The sequence below is a fragment of the Malassezia pachydermatis genome, assembly GCF_001278385.1.
Source record: "Malassezia pachydermatis strain CBS 1879 chromosome Unknown scaffold12, whole genome shotgun sequence".
In the NCBI taxonomy this organism is placed as follows: domain Eukaryota; kingdom Fungi; phylum Basidiomycota; class Malasseziomycetes; order Malasseziales; family Malasseziaceae; genus Malassezia; species Malassezia pachydermatis.
Genome location: NW_017253149.1, coordinates 26428 through 43773, shown reverse-complemented (window position 1 = coordinate 43773; position 17346 = coordinate 26428). Strand labels below are relative to the sequence as shown.

Here is a 17346-nt window from a genome sequence, read left to right as displayed (position 1 = left end):
TAACCATTTAATACATGCGTTGATTCTATGAAAAAATGATACATTAGCGTGCATGGCCATACTCCTCTTCATCACCCTCGGCCTGATAATAATACGACAAGCCCGAGAGAGTCTTTCGTGAGCGTGGGGAGCGTGGAGTTCGTGGACTACGCTGGTAGTACGCTGGCGACAGCGCTGGGTCGTAAATATGATTCGCGGCATCGTCCCAGGATGTTTCCACGGTGGGCCGTACCCGCCCAGCACCGGGTGCGGACGGTAGGCGCTTGGAACGAGAACGCGCATCTTGACGAACCATGTCATTCAACGACACCGAATCCTCTGACGTAGTAAAATTGACTGGCTCCAGTGGGTGAGAAGGTATGAAAGGCGAGCCATGGACAGAGTCCACATCGTAATTTGACTTGTTCTTGGGGATCAACTGCGATGTGGAGTGTGACATATCAGACTGGTTGTAGGGCGTGTCGGACCTATGCGCAAAGTGATCCAGGGCATTGGTCATATCCGCGCCGACGGCATGTGGCACTTCCATCGCCATAGCTGGTGTCTCCATTTGCATTGTTGGTGGCGGCACGCTGAAGGGACCCTCCGGGGGATTCATGTTCATTTTCTTATCCTTCTTGTTCTTGCCGAATTTGTAGATGCGGAAGAGCCAGAACAGACCGAACAGCAATAACGTGTTGAATACGATGTAGGCGCAAATGATACCCAGGTCACGGTACATACCCTTTGCCGTCATCTCGACGGAATTCAAGTAGTCCTCACCGTAGCGGTAACGGCAGAAACCACATGTACCATCAGGATTCGAGACGTAGTAGCCCGTCCGAGGCGGTGGGTTCACAGCATCGCGCTTTGCCGTCCACGGTTCCATCCATCGCTCGCAGCTTACATTCGGGGGAATAATTGTCTGCAACTCATTCGGCTGGCAATCGACTTTCGCATCACCCACAGCATTACCAAGAATGCCCTCCATAATCCATGTGAAGGGACTCAAACGGAACATCCATGAGCTCCAGAAGTACGGCAACTGAGAAGGAGGTTGCACCACACCACAGAACACGACCACGAAAGAAAAGAATGTAGAGAAGAGAATCGAAGAAATCATAGCGTTGGGGCTGATAGCCGCCATGGCCTGAGCGAAGGTGCAATAATACATCTGGAAAAGCATATAGAGACCCCAACTGTATGCTGCGCGATTCGATGCCTTAGGGAACTGAATAAAGTAATACCATGGAAGCCAGTAAATGGTACCACCCAGAAAGTTCCATGGGATCTCCACAAGGAGGGCACTAAGGACCATCACAGGCCAGGTATACATTTTCGACGGTTTCTCACGTATTTCAAACAAGCCACGGAAGCGGATAAACTCAGGTTGAAGGTGCTGCGAAAGAGACGTCGACGCCACCAAGGCCAAAAAACATGCAAACAATCGATTCTGCAAAGCAATGTAGCTCTCTTCACGTCCCTGGGCCCAGAAACTAGAACCGACCACCAAACCAGACACCACATTGAGCATCATCTTCGTGTAAATGTACAAGGGATTACGCCAGTACGAGACAAAGGCACGCTTCGTCACTTCATACAACTGCACTGGGAATGGCTGCGCGTATTCTCGTGTAGAACGCGCCGAAGTGTCCTGCTTCATCTGGCGCTTCGTCTCGTAAATGTGCTGCAAGTCACGACGCAAGACCGAGTACTTCTCACTGTCAAGGAACAGTTGATGCCAGTCCTTGTCAGTCGTAGCCGTCGCACCAGCACCAATCACATCCAGAATGTACTCAGCGGGATTCGCATCTGCATCACACTTGATGCCACTGCGTTGCTCGAAGTACGAGAGAAGGGTACGTGAGTTCTCACCAATATCGCCAAAGTACACTGTCTTGCCACCCTTTTGCAGCAAAAGCAAACGGTCAAACTGGTTAAACAATTCACCACTCGGTTGGTGAATCGTACACAGAATTGCCTGACCTTCTTTGGCCAGCTTCTTGAGGAAACGGACGATCGACCACGCCGCCTGTGCATCCAAACCCGAGGTGGGCTCATCCAAGAACAAGAGCAAACTGGGCTTGGCCGCCAGCTCCACACCGATCGTCAAACGCTTGCGCTGCTCGACGTTCAGACCTTCACCGACCTCACCAACGATGGCATCCGCAAACGAGTTCATCTCCAGCAAGTCCAGCACGGTCTCCACGTAGGCTAGGCGTTCTTCCTTGGGCGTCTCACGCGGCTGACGAAGCATAGCCGAGAATTGAAGCGCCTCACGCACGGTGTGTTGCGCCAAATGCACATCCTGCTGCTGGCAGTAGCCCGTGTCCGCCTGGAAAGAACGTGGCAAAGACTTGCCGTTCACAAAAAAGTCACCGCCCACCACACCGACGTCTGTACGCTGCGCCAATACGTTCAGGAGAGTCGTCTTACCGGCACCACTCTCACCCATCAGTGCTGTCATCTTGCCAGGTGCCACATAACCTGACACCTTGTTGAGCAGTCGACGTGGCTTACCCTTGATGAGAACGTCATACGTTATGTTATCCCAGCTGAAGACGGACTCGGACACCTGTAATTGACCGGGATGCTTCGCCACGGGCGTCGAGTCCGCATCCAGCCGCAATGGCTCGCCTTCGTCCAAGGCCTTCTCCTGCTCATTCGTATGGATGGTAGCCAGAACTTGTTCAGAGACCTTCGAGCGATCAAAGATCATAGCACCGCCCATCGCAGCAGGGTCCACCTGGAAGTTGGAGACCAAGAGGAACATGAAGATGAAGAAGATCCAGAAAGCAAAGATAATCATAGAGTTTCGTAGTGCATTGTCCCACGTAAAGCCATAAGTTTCCAACAAATAGCGAGGGCCGTCAACATACAGATTGCCTGCTTCCGCACCAGCCACAGGACATACTTGATTGGCGCTAGGTCGATCAGGTGGCACCATGATCGTGCAAAGGAACTGCCGACCTCGGTATTCATTAGCAAGCAAAACCTCGAAACCAAAGGCCACAGGATTGCAGTACGAAAGCCACTTCCACCAAACCACCATGGACCCACGTGGAATCATATAACCCGTGTACAAAGCCACATCCAGTACGGCCAACCCACCAAAGGTCGTAGCTAAAGGCTCCGATTTGGTAGCTGCTGCCACCATGCGGAAGAATGCCGTCATACAGAATGTGACTAGGGTCGTCAAGGCAAAGTAAATAAAGAACTTGCCTGCATCCGCACTCAATCCCGTCATCCAGTAGACGATAATATCGAAGACAATAATGGACATCATTCGAATCGGGAAGTCAAGCAATGTATTGCCGAACGCATCTGCTGAAGGATGAAGCATCGCAAATCGTTTTTGCCGAATCACAATGGGGCGTTGCTCGTAGCAAAGAGCGATCTCGGACATACCGGTGAAAGAGTTGTACAAAAGCGAGAAGAACAATACACCACCACGCGAGAAGAAACCATCTGTATTTGGCGGCATTTGGTAGAACACGGACCCGATAATCAAAGCCTGGAACAGAGCTGCCAATACGACGGTGATGTGGGTACCCATATCACCGATCGCCACCTGCGTACGACGCTTCAGAGCAAGACGCACTTGCATGGGCCACGAAAGAAGATAACGACTGCGACGCGACGCAAACTTCGCACGCTCATCACGAGCCAAGTTCACATAACTGTCGGCGTTCTGCTTCGTTTGCCGGGACATCATCACAGCAATGTAATTCTCCACTTCCGAGCGATTCGCTGCACCGACCCAAGAGTTGCGGAACGCTTCCGCTTGCGCATCGGGGCTGCGAGGCACCACACCTTTAAAGCTCTTGTTGATGTTTTGGCCAGCCAGATCAGTACAAGCCACCAAGAAGTCTGCTGTGGTCTGACGGTCCAGGGGCTCAAAGCCAATGGACTTGAAGTAGTCCACCGCAATGCTCACAGGACCGAAGTACACAAGACGGCCCTGGTTTAGCAAGGCAATCTTGTCAAAGAGCTGTGTAATACCCTCACCAGCCTGGTAGATGCTGGCGATGGTAGTACATTCGGCAATGTTGGTCTGGATACGCAAAGCCGTAACAAACTCCAGCGCCGTCGACGAGTCAAGACCACGAGACGAGTTATCGTACATGGCAATTTTCGCACGAGCCGCCATAGTTTCAGCAATACTCACACGCTTACGCTCACCACCTGATACACCGCGAATCATATCGTTCCCGACTTTTGTGTTGTACGTGTGACGCAGACCCAGAATGGTAGCCAGCACTTCACGGGTAAGATCGATGTACTCGGCACGGTCACCATTTTCACCCAGGGTGACACGGTACTTGGCATTCGGGGCTCGGGTAGCACTGGCGAAACGCAAAGTCTGACCCACGGTCAGAGTAGGGAAATGTACATCATCTTCAGGCGAGTAGACAACGTCGCCACGCAGAGGACCATCAATACTCCGATGGTCAAGACCCTCGTAGAGCACAGTACCGTCAATACTGCGGAAACCATCGCGATATGAAGCAAGCGCCTTCAATAGGGATGTACACCCACTGCCGGGACGACCAAGAACCAGAAGCATCTCTCCTGGCTTCACACAACCTTCAACATCTTGCAAAATGGTTTTAATCGGACGGTTAAACATGCCTCGAATACCCGCCAGCATACGGTATGGAAGAAGAAGAACGGAACCAAACGTCTCGTTCAGCTGTGCACCAGTACCATAGCCAGTAACACGCAAGTCGCGGAACGCAATACCCATGGTCCGGCGCTGGTTGCCACGTTGGTCGGATTCGGCATATGTCTCGTGCAAGAGTCGGGCAAGATCAAATCGATTGTTTTCATCGAAAGGATCATGCGTCAGACCTTTTACGTCTTTCTCTCCTTCCCCTTGGTCCACCGAGACACTCGTATATTGAGGATCAGGGGACATAGGCAGCGGCGAAAAGACACCATCGGCCTTACCCTTGTCGGGTGATGCCATACTTTCGGGCGACAAGGGGTGTGGTGTTAGATGCGCCACAGCAGCACTGGAGAAATCTCGGCGCTTTCGTAGTGAAGCGTTCGTCTTGGTCGACAAGCGACGTGAGAGCTCTTGTACACCCGTCGGATCCAAGGAGCCAATAGGCACTGATTTGCGTGAGCGTGACCGCCTTCTGTCGTAAAGCTCATATGGCGTACCATTGTCCACCGGTGAGCTATAGTACTGCCTTGGGGTAACATCCCCCCGAGGGCCATCGAGATACTCGTCATAGGGACGTGAATCGATCGCACGTACACTGTGACGGCGTGGCTTGGAGTGAGTTCTGGTATAAGGCTCATCTCTCGAGTATGTTTGAAGTGGATGATCAGGTTCATTCCCCCACCGCTCATAGCTATTATCTAGCGGCTGGTATATGTCATATGCTGGCTCTAGGCCAAGACCATTACGATTATACATGACAACCCGACGACCTACCCACGGTAGAGGCGTCAGTATTAGGCAGACACTGATGTGCGGCTAGAACTCAATTTTCGAGGATTACGCGCGCAGTGAATGCAACACACCGCCGCTTGGGCGTGCCATGTGGGTGCCACCAGTAGATACAAGACATTGAGAGTCTATATTACGTCATCATACATATTATTTTTTTATCACTTCGACTTGGCGAGAGTATGCGCAGAAATTAGATAATCGTGTAGGGAAGTCAGCTGGCCTCTGGCATCTCGTAATGTGAAAGATCGCTTCGAAAAACCAATCCTAAGCGAGGAATGAATTGAGAAGAATGGATTGCATGTATTCCCAATTCAACCATAGCCATCGGTCCGCACTAATAGCAGGAGCTAACAATAGGGTAGGCATTGAAAGAGTACTCTATTACAATTAACTTTATATTACTCTTGGACCTTCGGTTCTTCATGCGCGCTCATTTGAGTGCTCACAGATTCAGGAGTACCCTTTATGGCCTTGTTTTTCTTCCACTTATGGACTCGGAATAAGTAGTAAAGAACAAAGTACAAGATGAAGTTGAAGCCAACGAAAGCGAAGAGAATACCAAGGTCACGGAATCGATAGCTCGACTTTAGTAGGATACTGGCCATGTAGTCTTCACCCTTACGCATAGCACAGAAGTTACATGAGCCATCAGGTCCCACTTCGTAGTAGCCAGCACCAGGAACAGCAGGCTGAGACAGGTTGGAAGTAAATCCAGACATCCATTGATCACATGTTTGTCCCGCGGGTGGAATAATCTTGTTCATTTCACCCGGCTGACAACGAACAGGCTTGTCCCAAATGGCATTGCCCATCATACCCTCCACAATATACGTGAAGGGACTCAGATGGAACATCCACGAACGCCAGAAGTACGGCAACTGAGCAGGAGGTTGCACGACACCACAGAAAACGATGACAAATGAAAAGAACGTAGAGAACAACACCGAGGCAACCATGGCATTAGGCGAGATGGTAGCAACGGCCTGCGCAAAGGAGCAGAAGTAAAGCTGGAAAATCATGTAGATACCCCAACTGTAGCCAGCGCGAGGGCCCTCTGTCCCGAACTGAACCATAAAGTACCAACAAACCCAGAAGAGAGTACCACCCAAGATGTTCCATGGGATCTCCACAATGGCCTGTGAAAGCAAGAAGACAACCCAGCTGTACAGCTTGGAGGGCCTCTCACGCACCTCGAAAATACCACGCTGCCTGAGGAATTCAGGCTGCAGTTGCTGAGAAAGAGATGTCGACAAAACAAGAGACATAAACGTAGCGAAAAGCTTGTTCTGAAGACCAGCCTGTGAGACTTTCTGGCCCTGGCCCCAGAAACTGGAACCAATGAACAGACCTCCGAAAACATTCAAGAAGAGCTTCGCGGCCACATACGTGGGGTTACGCCAGTACGAAACAAAGACACGGTACAGGTTAACACCTAGTTGGACACTGAATGGCTGAGCGTATTCACGGCTAAGACGCGATAGGTTCTCGGGCGACTCGTTTACAGGCTTGTCACGTAGGTCCGAAATGCGCTTTAATTCGGCTTGCATCTCCTGGTACTTCTCACTCTCGCGGAAAAGAGCAAACCAGTCCTTGTCCGTCGAAGCCGTGGCGCCAGCACCAATCACATCAAGCATATACTCGGCTGGGTTGGCGTTCTCATCACAAGAGATGCCACTACGCTTCTCAAAGTAATCCAGCAAAGTACGAGAGTTCTCACCAATATCGCCAAAGTAGGCCGTCTTACCACCCTTTTGCAGCAAGAGCAAACGGTCGAACTGGTTAAACAGCTCGCCGCTTGGCTGATGGATCGTGCATAGAATGGCTTGGCCTTCGTTGGCCAGCCTCTTCAGGAAGCGGACCACAGACCATGCAGCTTGCGCATCCAAACCCGACGTAGGTTCATCTAAAAACAGCAAAAGACGTGGCTTAGCAGCCAGCTCCACACCGATCGTCAAACGCTTGCGCTGCTCGACGTTCAGACCTTCACCAGTCTCACCAACGATGGCATCCGCAAACGAATTCATCTCCAGCAGATCCAGCACGGTCTCCACGTAGGCTAGGCGTTCTTCCTTGGGCGTCTCACGCGGCTGACGAAGCAATGCCGAGAATTGAAGCGATTCACGTACAGTCATTTCAGCCATGTGGACATCCTGCTGCTGGCAGTAACCTGTGTCTGCCTGGAATGATCGAGGCAGAGGTTTACCATCCACGAAAAAGTCACCTGTCACTACACCAACATCCGTACGCTGTGCCAGGACATTGAGTAAGGTAGTCTTACCAGCACCACTCTCGCCCATCAAAGCCGTCATCTTGCCAGGCAAAACAAAGCCCGAAATATCGTTCAAAAGACGACGAGGCTTACCCTTGATCATGACATCATAGTTCACATGCTCCCAGCTGAAAACCTCATCGGATACGTCCAGCATACCAGTGAACTTGGCCGCGTCGGAGTTGCGCAACTCTTCAAGACGCTCCTCAGTCATGAGTGCGCCTTCTGGATCGTCAGCAAGGTGGTTCACCATCTCACGGTTGACCTTGCCGCGATGGAAAACCATGATGCCACCAGAGGCAGCAGGATCCGTTTGGAGTTCGGATGCAATCATGTATGCCAGCGTGAAGAAGATGAAGAAGCCGATAATAATACCAACATTCCGGTTTGTGTGCTCCCATGTATAGTTATACGTAGCCTTCAAGTACCTCAGACCGTCGATGTACATTGCTCCAGGAGTTGAACCTGCAATGGGACATACTTGGCTCTCCAGTGGGGCATTCGGGTACGGAGGCACCATACCTGCACAGCGCAAGGACTTGCTCCGGAATTCATTGGTCAGAAGAACTTCGAAGCCAAATGCAATGGGATTGCAATAGGACAGCCATTTCCACCACACTACCATGGAGGGACGTGGGATAGCATACCCTGCATACAAAGCACAGTCAATGACAATCAAACCGGCTAACATGGTAGCCACGGCCACATTGCGGAAGACGGCCGTCAAGAATCGAAAGACTGTAACCATCGTAAATGTAATCAGGAAAACCAGGAAATAGAAGATGAAAAACTTGTCTGCCCGGTACGAAAGACCTGTCATAAAGTACAGAATAACGTTGAAGAACGTCATAGGTACCATACGCACAGGAATATCGAGCAGACAGTTCGCAAGAGAATCAGCCGAAGGTCGAAGCATAGCAAATCGTTTGTGTCGGATTACAATCGGACGCTGGGTATAGTTGTTGGGCACTTCAGCCATGGCCGAGAAACTGTTGTATAGCAAAGCGAAGAAAATAACACCACTGCGAGAGAAGAATGCATCCGTCTGGTCATTCATCTGGAAGAACACGGAACCCATAATCAAAGCCTGGAAAATCATGGCAGCAGACATGATCCCCATGGTAGCTGAGTCACCAATAGTGATCTGGAAACGACGCTTAATAGCCAGGCGAACTTGCTGTGGCCAAGAGAGCATATACATGCTCTTCTTAGCCACGCGCTTCGTACGCTGGCCACGCATACCTTCAACCAGTGCGCCCTTTTCCTGTTCGGTCTCTGATTGCATCTGTGCAACGTATTCAGCCACTTCACGCGCGTTCGCCTGGCCTTGAGGCGAGCGGCGGAAAGCTTCTGCCATAGCCTCTGGCGTGGTAGGCACATCCTTGAATTCAGGGTTTAAATTACGAGCAATCGGGTCTGTGCAGGCCACCAAGAAGTCAGCGGTGGTCTGACGGTTCAAAGGCAGGTAACCAATAGACTTGAAATAGTTCGCAGCTTCCGCTTCCGGACCAAAATAGACACAGTGACCTTTGTTGAGCACAATGACCTTGTCGAATGTGTTGGTAATAGCCTCGCCAGCCTGGTACATACTTGTAAGCGTAGTACGCCTACCAATGTCTGTGGCCACACGAAGCGCTTGCACAAACTCCAAAGCAGTCGAAGAGTCCAAACCGCGCGACGAATTGTCGAACATGACAACGTGAGCACGCGAAGCAAGTGTCTCACCGATACTCACACGCTTTCGCTCACCACCCGAGACACCGCGGACAAATGAATCGCCCACCACGGTGTTGTACGTGTGTCGCAGACCCAAAATAGTGGCAATCGATTCGACCATAAGAGAGATAAATTCCTTACGAGAGTGCTTCTCAGTAAAAGTGACACGGTAGTCCGAGCGAGGCGTACGCGTGGCCGATGCAAACTCCAACGTATTCTTTACAGAGAGTGTCGCAAAGTGGTTGTCATCCTCCGGTGCATAAACAACCTCACCACGAAGCATGCCATCAATCGCCTTGTGATCAAAGCCACCGTAGAGAACAGTACCCTCAATACTGCGATAACCATCGCGGTACGAAGCCAGTGACTTCAGAAAAGTAGTACAGCCAGCACCAGGACGGCCAAGGACCAGAAGCATCTCACCTGGCTTTACACAGCCGGTAACACCAGTAAGAATGTGCTTCACATGAGGCCGAATAAGTTCTTTCAGACCAATACCTGCACGGAGTGGGGCACTTAGCATAGACCCCATGTTCTGGCTCAGTTTGGCACCAGTACCGTAGCCTGTGACGCTCAGATCCTGGAAGGCCAGACCCATTTCAACAGGCTGGTGACCACGCTCACCCAACTCTTCAAGCTGGTGCTTCATGAACAGACCTAAATCAAACTGCTTCTCCCCATCAAATGGATTCGCAGTCGCGTTGGTAGTATCGTGCGGGTGCATTTCAGGGTCGCCCGCCATCGCATGTAGTTGGTTATATTTTTGCTCACTCATAGACACGCGACGAGAAAGCTGACTCACACCAACAGGGTCTAGGATATCAATGGGAACAGTCTTATGGATAACAGGAGGAGAATGGAGGTGCACATGGGGTGTCTTGAAGGTTTCCTCATTCTGGAGAACAGGTGTGTGATGCACAAGAGTGGTAGCAGCACCCGGTGCCATTTCCACAGGGGCCTCCTGGCGTTCGTTCACCAAAGGCTTGGTGCTGGACGGAAGCGCAGGCTCAAGTCCAGCTGTGGTATCCACCATGGGAGCATCATGAGCGTTCGAAGAAGCGTCATACCATGAGCTTTCAGCATTATGATACATGGAGGAAGGTGCCGACGACCCTGTAACTGATACATATGCATCAGTTCCATGGGTAGCAACCGAATCCACTTCATCGTTATGCTGGCGAATATCGCTAGCACCAACGACAGTCGATGCCACCGGGTGTGACATGGATGCTGTCGAAGGTCAAAATGGCATGTCCCGGTTATATATTTAAAAAATAAAAAACAATTTAGGCACAAGCACAGACATTTTTATTTTTGCCCTATATCACATGCACCTCCGTGGACCCCAAAGCACACTGACCTCCGCGGACATGCCTCTAGATTTATATATAGTCTTACCACGTGGATTTATCACAGCAACCTACTTCTTTAAACTACGGTGGAGGGCTGTAAGGAACTTGGTAGCAGCGCCACGTTCGAACCGAATTTGTTCCAAGAAGTGATCAGGCATATTGTCAGAAGCAAGGAGAGCTGCATCGCGCGTTTGATCAATATGTGGAATGTACACGAAATCATCACGAACAGATGCCGTAGAACTATCTCGCTCGAACTCGGCAGAGACATGGAGACGTGACTCTTCAAGTGAGAACTGAAGATCTTGGCGTGTCAGTCGAGAAGGACGTACCATAATAGTCAGCTCCAGTAAATATCATATCGTATCGACGTTGTTTGTGTACCGTATCATGCATTTCAACTTCGTTCACAATGAAGCCTGTCAAATCCTCATACATGCGTCGAATGGCCATTTCATCTTCACGCACAGATGCAGCACTTGTCATATTTTGGAGCTGAGCCTCTAAGGCCGTACGTTTAGCTTTCTCCTCCTCGAGTTCACGCCTGCTTTCCGCCAGTTTGTCTGTTAAAGCAGCCACTACAGATGAGAAAGCCTGTAACATACCTTCCTGTTTGAGCTGCTCCAGCGCTACCGTAGCCGTTTTGTCACTCGATATAGGGGCAGAAGGCTCCTTCACTTGTTGCTCCAGCTCCTTCGCGCGGTGCTCTGCATGCTCAGCGCGGTTTTTCCACGCAGACAGGGACTCAAGAGTGTCTAGCGGTGAGAATAAAGAAAAGTTACATACGACGATGACGCGTTTCACTGGCCTTCTTCCATTCAGCCAAGGTCTTTTCACTTTGTGTCATACGAAGTTCTTTTAGCCTGTCGAACTGCGCTTGAATAGCATCACGCTCACGATTTGCCTGACATGTAAGACACAAAACACGTACTTGTACCACACGCTCATCGACACTCTGTTCGTAACGTGCACGCATATCTTCAAGAAGCAATTCGAAATCTTCAACTGTATTTGGTGTGCTGCTACGCTCAGTAGAGCTCTGCATAGCCACATCGCCAGAGTGTACCTTACGCATCTTTACAGAAGCGAACCCAGATGCCAATCCTGCAGTACCAGCCGGAGGAGAAGTCCGCGAAGGCCCTGCCTGGTAATTCGACGTATCTTCTACCGACAAAGATGAACGCTGTGCTCGTGCATTTGGATCTTTGGGAGGCCGACCACGTCGACCGTGCGTCTTTTGCCCGAAGGCCATGGTCGCCAATGACACGCGTAGCCACTCCGCAAAGCGCGTCGCGCGCTGGGGCCACGTGATAGGAACTCCACCTGGCCGAATGGAGGTCGTGGTGGAACTAGCGTTGTCCATCATGGCGTCCAAAGCAGCAACAAAGCGTGTACGTGATATGGATGCACTGACATTGTAGCTGGGCAAAGAATCCGTTCTTATGGAGAAGGATCCGCCGCCGCTCTGTTACGCGCGTCCCAAAGATGACAATATTCTCGAGTGGTACGTACGCATTGTCTTACGCCAGGCATTTTATTTTGCGTGGACCTCCCGATACGCCGTATGAGGGTGGTGAGTACTGGGGCCAACTTTTGTTCCCTAGTGACTATCCCTTCAAACCACCGTGCGTATAGTATATGCTGACATCAGGGGTATCAAGCTTCAGACACCTAGTGGGCGATTCCAGCCAGACACCAAAATTTGTACAGTAAGTAAAATAGTGGACTTACGACAGTCTATGAGTGATTATCACCCAGGCAGCTGGAATCCTGCTTGGTCTGTGGCAAATATGTACGTGGAACCATGGCAACTTATATCCAGCTTGATTGGCTTGCTGTCCTTTATGTGTACAGACGAGATGACAGCAGGCTCCGTCATGGCCACGCAGAGGGAGCGCCGTACTCTCGCGGCAAAATCGCATGCATTTAATGTCGCACAGCGCAAATTTACACTGATCTTCCCGGACTATGCTGGCCCATCCGTGAAAGATCTGCCGAATATGTCCCGACCACCAAATGTGGCGACCACCGAGCCGTCGTCCGTCCAGCCCGAGGAAACAAACGAGGCCAACGTACATGACAAGGAGGTACCACTATGGAATCCGCGCAATGTAGGACTCTCCGTGGTCGTGGTGGTATCCTGCTTGTTCGCGGCAAAATTGATCGACGCATTGCGTGCTAAATAAACAGCTATAGATCTAAGTCATCATCGGGATCTTCATCATCTTCGTCATCCTCACTTTCTGGCTCGAAGAAAATCGCACTTTGGCCTGTAGAGCCGCGAAGACTTGCATTCTCTTGCGCTGGATTGAGCTGATAAGTGTAAGGCAGTGGCACGTTCTCTCGCCTTTCTCGCTGTTGTTTTGTCTCTGCCAAGTTGAATGGCAGACTTTGGACCATGGAGGTATGAGGATCGTGCGACGTCGCAGATTCAGGCAAGGTGCGTCCACTCGATGATGAGACGGCAAGGACATGTAATCTTTTTGATGGATGGTAGCCACAAGCGACAAGCTCATTAAGCCGTTTGCCCGAAGACAAAGATACATGGGTATGAAGGAAAAGGATACCACGGGTTTTGGGCGAAACATCGTTCCACGAGAGCACCGGACCAGGTATGAGGTACTCTGTTTTGTCGAGCGTATCGGAAGCGTGTAAGCTAGAATTCTCCGCGACCTTACCCCACCATCCAAGGCTCCCTTGTTCGTCCATAATACCTAGGGGCCCACGCCGCGCCGTGTTGTGAAGCAGCGTCCAGTAGCGGAGGTCCACAGGGGTATCAGAGCTGCTGAAAGAAGAGGTTTGCAAAGGCAACACGCCAGCATCATCAACGGCCGCACGATAGACAGACGACGAAGAGGTAGGTGGCGCCAATCCATACGTCTTTTGGATGTGCTGAAGCATAGCCGGAGCCAAAACACGCATGGATACAGTGGCATGAGACCACGGTGTAGAGGAAGCATCATCGTGAACGGGAGTGTATCCAAGCCATATTTGTGGAGTCCGCATAGCCGCTACAAGGGACGAGGCAGAACTGGATGGATCTTGGTCATAGCAGGCCATGATGCGCGAGTAGCCTGAGGTGAGAACATAGGGTACATACGTGGGACCAGTTGCAAGATGCGACGCAGGAAACTGTACGCTTCATTGATGCGGCAGCCTGTAGCGTCGAGGAGTGCATCTAGGGAGTCGATAATGAGCGTCACGCGAGCCGTTTTGGCTACCTTGTCCATGGTAGTCAAGATACCACGCTCAATATGCGAGATAGTAATATCGTCGTACGTGGCAGAAACTGTATGATAATCACGGACATACAAATGTTTTGATGGAGAGGGAGGTAAATACATGACTGGATCGCGCTGCGTGCAAACAAGAATGGTTGTTTGTTGACTGAGATGTCAGTGGTTCAGCACGACAAACCTTTTTTCTGCACGATAGACCATCTCCCGCACAACACCCACCGCCGATTGTGCAAGGGATTCCTCTATAAGAACCAGCTGGATTGACGGCGGTAGCTTGGCATTGCTGGGTGTAGCATGCGAGCCTTGCGTGAGAGCCGTATGCTCCAACACCGCCCGCGCAAGACACATTGGGAGAGTACGCTGCAGGTGCCCACAACGAAGCGTCTTGAAATTTGGAGCAGATTATTACGTCAGCCATGTACGAAAAAGGCGCGTATTCGTCGTCGCGCGGCTCGCTCATTAACCGACAGGACGGCTGACTGATGGTATGTGAAAATAGCCGTCCCACTCACCTACTAGTCTTCGGAGGCTGACCCGTCTCACCGCAAACGCCGGCGTTCTACATCGCGTGGGCCATTGGACCCATCATCGCCATGGGCTGACTCTGGCGGAAGTGACTCGGGACGTGATCGTGCGTCGTCCATTCCCCCGTCTTCGTTGCCAACATCGTCGCCGCCGGGGGCCCTCTCTGACTTCACAGATGAGGCCGACGATCATAGCGCCATTGAAGACGATGTGCCGGATATTGATGATGGCGACGATGATGAGGGCGAAGACCTTTTTGGGGATAATATGGAAAAGTACGTATGAACGACACTGACAGGCAGTGATTACCGCGAAAACCCAGAACTAGACACCTACGAAGAAGAAGGCATGGATGATGCTGACTTTGAGCACATGGATGCCACGACACGTCAGCTTGCTGAAATGCGCATGGCCCGGCGTGATCGTGCGGAGGGAAGGGGTCGTATGAGCCGTCATGCGCCTCAATTTCTCCAGAGTGACGAAGAAAGTGATGATGGTGTTTTCCGCCACCGTCGTCGAAGGCACTATGATGAGGTGCCTGATGACGATGCGATGCCGGACGATCTTCCTCTTGAGCAATTGAGCGATATCAAAGCGGATAGCATCGCGAGTTGGATCGCTACGGAGAATGTCCGTCGCACGATCGTTCGCGAATTCCGCAATTTCCTTGTCACATATGTCGACGAACAAGGTGTTAGTGTGTATGGTCAGCGCATCAAGACTTTGGGTGAACTGAATTTGGAGTCACTTGAGATCTCGTACCTACACTTGGTTGATGCCAAAGCCATTCTGGCATTCTTTCTCGTCAACTCACCTGCCAGTATCCTTCCAATCTTTGACGAAGTGGCTTTCGATGCTGTTCTTTTGTACTATCCGTCGTATGACCGCATCCACCCTGAGATTCATGTGCGTATTGCTGACTTGCCCCTCTCGTCGACCTTGCGTGACTTGCGTCAATCACACTTGAATACCCTTATGCGTGTAAGCGGTGTAGTGACACGTCGGAGTGGCGTCTTCCCGCAACTGAAATACGTCAAGTTTGACTGCTTGAGCTGTGGTGAAGTCTTGGGTCCTTTTTGGCAAGATTCGAATCAGGAAGTGAAAATCAGCTATTGCTCTAACTGTTCAAGACGCGGTCCTTTCCGCGTCAACAGTGAGCAAACAGTCTATCGAAATTACCAAAAAATGACATTGCAAGAATCGCCTGGCAGCGTACCCCCAGGCCGCTTACCGCGACACCGTGAGGTGATTTTGCTCTGGGATTTGGTAGACGGTGTCAAACCTGGTGAAGAAGTGGAGGTAACCGGCATATACCGCAACAATTTTGACGCGGCGCTCAACACTCGCAATGGGTTCCCTGTGTTCGCGACGATCCTGGAAGCCAATCACATCGCAAAGCGAGACGACGCGTACGCGGCCTTCCGTCTGACCGAAGATGATGAGCAGGAGATTCGCGCGCTGGCGCGCGATGATCGAATTGGCAAGCGCATCATCAAAAGCATTGCACCCAGTATTTATGGCCATACCAGTATCAAGACGGCGATTGCTTTGAGCCTGTTTGGAGGTGTCTCCAAAGATGTAGGAGGCAAGCATCGCATTCGTGGCGACATCAACGTTCTCTTACTCGGTGACCCTGGTACAGCCAAGTCACAATTCCTCAAGTACGTGGAGAAGACAGCGAATCGTGCTGTATTTGCTACAGGCCAAGGCGCGTCCGCTGTAGGTCTTACAGCCAGTGTACGTCGTGATCCAGTGACACGAGAGTGGACCTTGGAAGGTGGTGCGCTCGTTTTGGCGGACAAGGGTGTGTGTTTGATTGACGAGTTCGATAAAATGAACGATGCGGATCGCACATCGATTCACGAGGCGATGGAGCAACAGAGCATTTCGATCTCCAAGGCAGGTATTGTGGCTACTCTGCAAGCGCGTTGTGCCATTATCGCCGCAGCCAACCCTATTCGTGGACGGTACAACCCCACCATCCCATTCAGCCAGAATGTCGAGCTTACGGAGCCCATTTTGAGTCGTTTCGATGTGTTGTGTGTGGTCAAGGATATTGTGGACCCTGTACAGGACGAAATGCTTGCGCGTTTTGTCGTGAGCTCGCATTTGCGTGCGCACCCAACCTTTGATGCGTCGGTGGATGAAGCGCGTGTAGCTACGTCGTGGGATGCAGACATCATCCCACAGGATATGCTGCGAAAGTACATTACGTATGCGCGCGACCATATTCGTCCACGCCTGGACGCATTGGACCAGGAGCGTCTTTCGCGCTTGTACGCTGATCTGCGTCGCGAAAGTCTCAACACCGGCTCGTATCCTATTACGGTGCGTCATTTGGAAAGCATGATCCGTATGGCGGAAGCCAGTGCCAAAATGCATCTGCGTGACTATGTGCGATCGGATGACATCGATGTGGCCATTCGTGTCACGGTGGAAAGCTTTGTAAGTGCGCAAAAGATGAGTATCAAACGGACATTGGAACGCGGGTTCCGCAAATACATTCACCAAGCACGCGATCATGATGAATTGCTGTCTTTCTTGCTGGGTGGTATCGTCAAAGACAAAATGCGGTTTACCCAACACCGCCATCGCCAATTGGAGACGCCAACGCTCATTTCTGTGCCGCTATCGGAGTTGGAGCAGCGCGCGAAGGAAGTGGATATCTTCGATGTGCGTCCCTTCTTGTTGAGCCGGGTGTTCCGTGCGAATGGCTACCAATGGGACGAGGCCAATGGCGAAATTCTCAAGAGGTTCGGTACGGCCGCGGCGTAGCGGTTCAAGTCTTCTTTGTGCTAATAGGTG

At 51.2% G+C, this 17346-nt stretch overlaps 5 protein-coding genes across 5 annotated transcripts; 2 read left to right on the top strand and 3 right to left on the bottom strand.

The window, feature by feature from the left end:
- Positions 1–43: 43 nt before the first annotated feature.
- On the bottom strand, positions 44–10458 carry Malapachy_2888 (pleiotropic drug resistance abc transporter; the record flags this gene model as incomplete). Its single annotated transcript, XM_018137374.1, has 2 exons — positions 44–4848; positions 5901–10458. The coding sequence occupies 2 exons, from the start codon at positions 10456–10458 to the stop codon at positions 44–46; spliced, it is 9363 nt and encodes a 3120-aa protein (XP_017990100.1).
- Positions 10459–10845: 387 nt separating this feature from the next.
- Positions 10846–12029, bottom strand: Malapachy_2893 (chromosome segregation protein; the record flags this gene model as incomplete). The annotated part of the gene is made up of 5 exons (XM_018137378.1): positions 10846–11060; positions 11110–11355; positions 11383–11532; positions 11564–11681; positions 11709–12029. The coding sequence occupies 5 exons, from the start codon at positions 12027–12029 to the stop codon at positions 10846–10848; spliced, it is 1050 nt and encodes a 349-aa protein (XP_017990123.1).
- Positions 12030–12141: 112 nt separating this feature from the next.
- On the top strand, positions 12142–12940 carry Malapachy_2887 (ubc-like protein; the record flags this gene model as incomplete). Its single annotated transcript, XM_018137373.1, has 7 exons — positions 12142–12168; positions 12199–12281; positions 12307–12402; positions 12429–12486; positions 12514–12569; positions 12600–12849; positions 12893–12940. 7 exons carry the CDS (start codon positions 12142–12144, stop codon positions 12938–12940), a joined length of 618 nt encoding a protein of 205 aa, XP_017990101.1.
- Positions 12941–12967: 27 nt separating this feature from the next.
- Malapachy_2892 (elongator complex protein 5) lies at positions 12968–14364 on the bottom strand (the record flags this gene model as incomplete). Its single annotated transcript, XM_018137377.1, has 3 exons — positions 12968–13851; positions 13878–14164; positions 14195–14364. 3 exons carry the CDS (start codon positions 14362–14364, stop codon positions 12968–12970), a joined length of 1341 nt encoding a protein of 446 aa, XP_017990122.1.
- A 134-nt stretch (positions 14365–14498) lies between these two features.
- Positions 14499–17316, top strand: Malapachy_2884 (dna replication licensing factor cdc19 (cell division control protein 19); the record flags this gene model as incomplete). Its single annotated transcript, XM_018137370.1, has 3 exons — positions 14499–14501; positions 14536–14816; positions 14844–17316. 3 exons carry the CDS (start codon positions 14499–14501, stop codon positions 17314–17316), a joined length of 2757 nt encoding a protein of 918 aa, XP_017990114.1.
- Positions 17317–17346: the final 30 nt, after the last annotated feature.